The sequence below is a fragment of the Myotis lucifugus genome, unplaced genomic scaffold, assembly GCF_000147115.1.
Source record: "Myotis lucifugus unplaced genomic scaffold, Myoluc2.0 scaffold_196, whole genome shotgun sequence".
In the NCBI taxonomy this organism is placed as follows: Eukaryota; Metazoa; Chordata; class Mammalia; order Chiroptera; family Vespertilionidae; genus Myotis; species Myotis lucifugus.
In genome coordinates this window covers 892,178-894,560 of record NW_005871244.1, presented here as the reverse complement: position 1 = coordinate 894,560, position 2,383 = coordinate 892,178, and the positions used below count along the sequence as shown (strand labels likewise).

Genomic DNA, 2,383 nt, shown 5'->3' with positions numbered 1-2,383 from the left:
CATAAGAGAAGGGAGTGGACTGCAAACCAGGGCTCAGCCCTCCCAACCCATTCACATACTGGCATGAAACTGAGCAGTACCAGAAATGAGCATCTGGGCCTCCAGGTCGTTAAAAAAGTGTTATTTGTCAAGGTAGAATGATAGGACAGATCTTACATTTGTTAGCTTGATTTGTAATGTTTAAATATAGAAATATACGATCCGGACGCGCCCGCCGCGCAGCTGGCCCGAGCCCTGCTCCGCGCGCGCCTGGACCCCGCCCCCCAATCTACGATGATGGCCCCGCGGGCCCCGAGGCGGAGGACGCCGGTGACGACACGTCTGATGTGGACCCCCAGCACACCATCCACAACATCCCCTTCAGAACTGTATTGCCTAGTTCTGAAGATACTGGGAGTTGGTGTTGGTAGCTGGTCTGTGGTCATAGCCTTTGCATTGGCTATTCCCTCTGCCCCTAGTTATCTGCAAGTTTTTGCTTAAATGTCACCTACTCAATAAGGCTTTATCCCTTCATCTGCCTTTAATACATGGCCTTATGTCATACAAGGGCAGGGATTTTGTGTGTGTGTGTGTGTCTGCCTCTACATCCTTTGTACCCAAAGCCAAGCCTGGCACACAGCGGGCTTCCCCACATTTCTTGAATGAAAGAGTTCTCACAATTCAACTACCATTCTAACCAGTTTCACACCCACCCACATAATGCTTGGCATGGAGGCAGCTTTGAAACCTGAGAACATTTATTTTATTTTGCACAAAATCTCTGAACTTGACAAAATATAACCAACAGTATGTTCCACAGTACCAAAAACCCCACCACCGAATGAAAACCTCCCCGGAAGAGGGGTCCATCTATCCTAAATACACCCGGTGTCCCACACAGCTAGTCTCGGGGTTCTCATAGCAGGGAAGCATCCCCCCTGGCCTGGGGGATGGTCCATGTTTCTTGATCAAGACCTTCAGGCCACAGAGCAGCCACAGTGGCACATGGTCTTCTGGTGCCGGGTCTTATTCTCAGCCTCCTTTGCCATGGCCTCCTGGACCTCCCGGACCTTCTGGATCTCGTGGATGAGCAGGGCAAAGGCCTCCTCTACACCTTGCCGCGTTTTGGCTGAGGTCTCCACGAAGGGGGCCCCCCAGCTCTTGGCTAGATCTATAGCAGCAGCATGAGCATCTCCAGCGGTGGTCACAAGGTCGCACTTGTTGCCCACAAGGACGAGGGGCCGGGTATAGTGAGGGCCCCAGGTGGCCCGCATCTGCTGCAGCTGGGTTAGAGATGATGGGTCATCGAGAGCGAAGACACCCAGCACACCATCCCCAACAGCCAAGCACTGGTCACGCAGGGCCTTGTGAGTGGGTTGCCCGGCTGTATCCAGCACATTCAGAATGTAGCCGCCGTGGTCCAGGGTCACCTCCTTCCAGTAGGAATCCTGGATCGTGGGGTCATGGTCTTCCACAAAGCACTGGTGGTTCAGCTGGATGGTCAGTGCACTCTTGCCCACCCCACTCGCGCCCACCACCACGGCCTTGTACTCCGGCAGCTGCTTGTTCTTGGAAGGTGCCGGAGTCTTGCGACTCTCCTCCTGGCTGCCAGGGCTCCAGGTGCCCAGGCCCAGATCAAGCATGTTAGGCTTTTTGGGGCGCGCCATGCTCAGGGAAGAGATGCAGACAGCAGGCCCTGCGACTGGGAAGAGAAGAAAGACAATAGGGGGGCGGGGGCCGGGCAGTAGTTTAGGTGAGGAGACCATGGGGGCAAGGGGCAGCTGGTGTCACTGAGTCAACAGTTACTGAGTGCCCAGTGTGTGCTGATCACCTACTATGCTATACACATTATTTATATTGTTTATTTTCTTTTATTCCCTTCTACTACATAAGCTCTGTGAAGGCAGGGATTTTAAAAACAGCTTTGTTGAGATAGTTTATATATTATACAGTTAACCTAGTTAATGTGTATAATCAATGACTCAGTATTTTCACGGAGTTGTGCAACCATCAGCAATCTAATTTTAGAAATTTTCTTCACCCCAAAAGGGACCCCCCCCCCCCCGCCCATTAGCTGTCCTGCCGCACTCCAGAGGGATGGCAGGGATTTCATTGGGTTGGTTTTGAGTTTTTAACTGTTGAACCCCAGCCCAGCACAATGCCTGTCATACAGTAAGACCTGAGCAATATTCCTGCCCCTCCCAGGGAGTAGATGTTCTAAAAGGTGGGGACAATGAACCAAATAAATAAGCAAATTATGAGGTCTGTTAGCCATTGTCTAAAATTCAGTCTTTATTACCTATTCAACATTACCGCTGCCAGGAACCTACTGTGTGGCAAGGTGGGGGAAAATAGATAACAAACCTTGGCCCTCAAGAATGTGACGATGTAGTCAGGAAGACAG

The 2,383-nt window shown here is 51.5% G+C and overlaps 2 protein-coding genes across 2 annotated transcripts in view; one reads left to right on the top strand and one right to left on the bottom strand.

Annotated features, from left to right (window-relative positions):
* The window catches only part of PCSK1N (proprotein convertase subtilisin/kexin type 1 inhibitor), a 5,947-nt gene extending 5,537 nt beyond the window's left edge, over positions 1 to 410 (top strand). The window contains 1 exon segment of the mRNA XM_006109830.3: positions 253 to 410. Within this exon segment, the coding sequence (XP_006109892.1) occupies positions 253 to 410 (158 nt within the window).
* A 390-nt stretch (positions 411 to 800) lies between these two features.
* ERAS (ES cell expressed Ras) lies at positions 801 to 1,646 on the bottom strand. The gene has a single exon (XM_006097228.3). It carries the CDS (start codon positions 1,644 to 1,646, stop codon positions 957 to 959), a length of 690 nt encoding a protein of 229 aa, XP_006097290.3. The 3' UTR covers positions 801 to 956.
* Between the last annotated feature and the right edge of the window lie 737 nt (positions 1,647 to 2,383).

Bases quoted from the DNA above. Each gene is read 5' to 3' on its own strand.
- ERAS (XM_006097228.3), bottom strand. From the start codon at position 1,646: ATGGCGCGCCCCAAAAAGCCTAACATGCTTGATCTGGGCCTGGGCACC.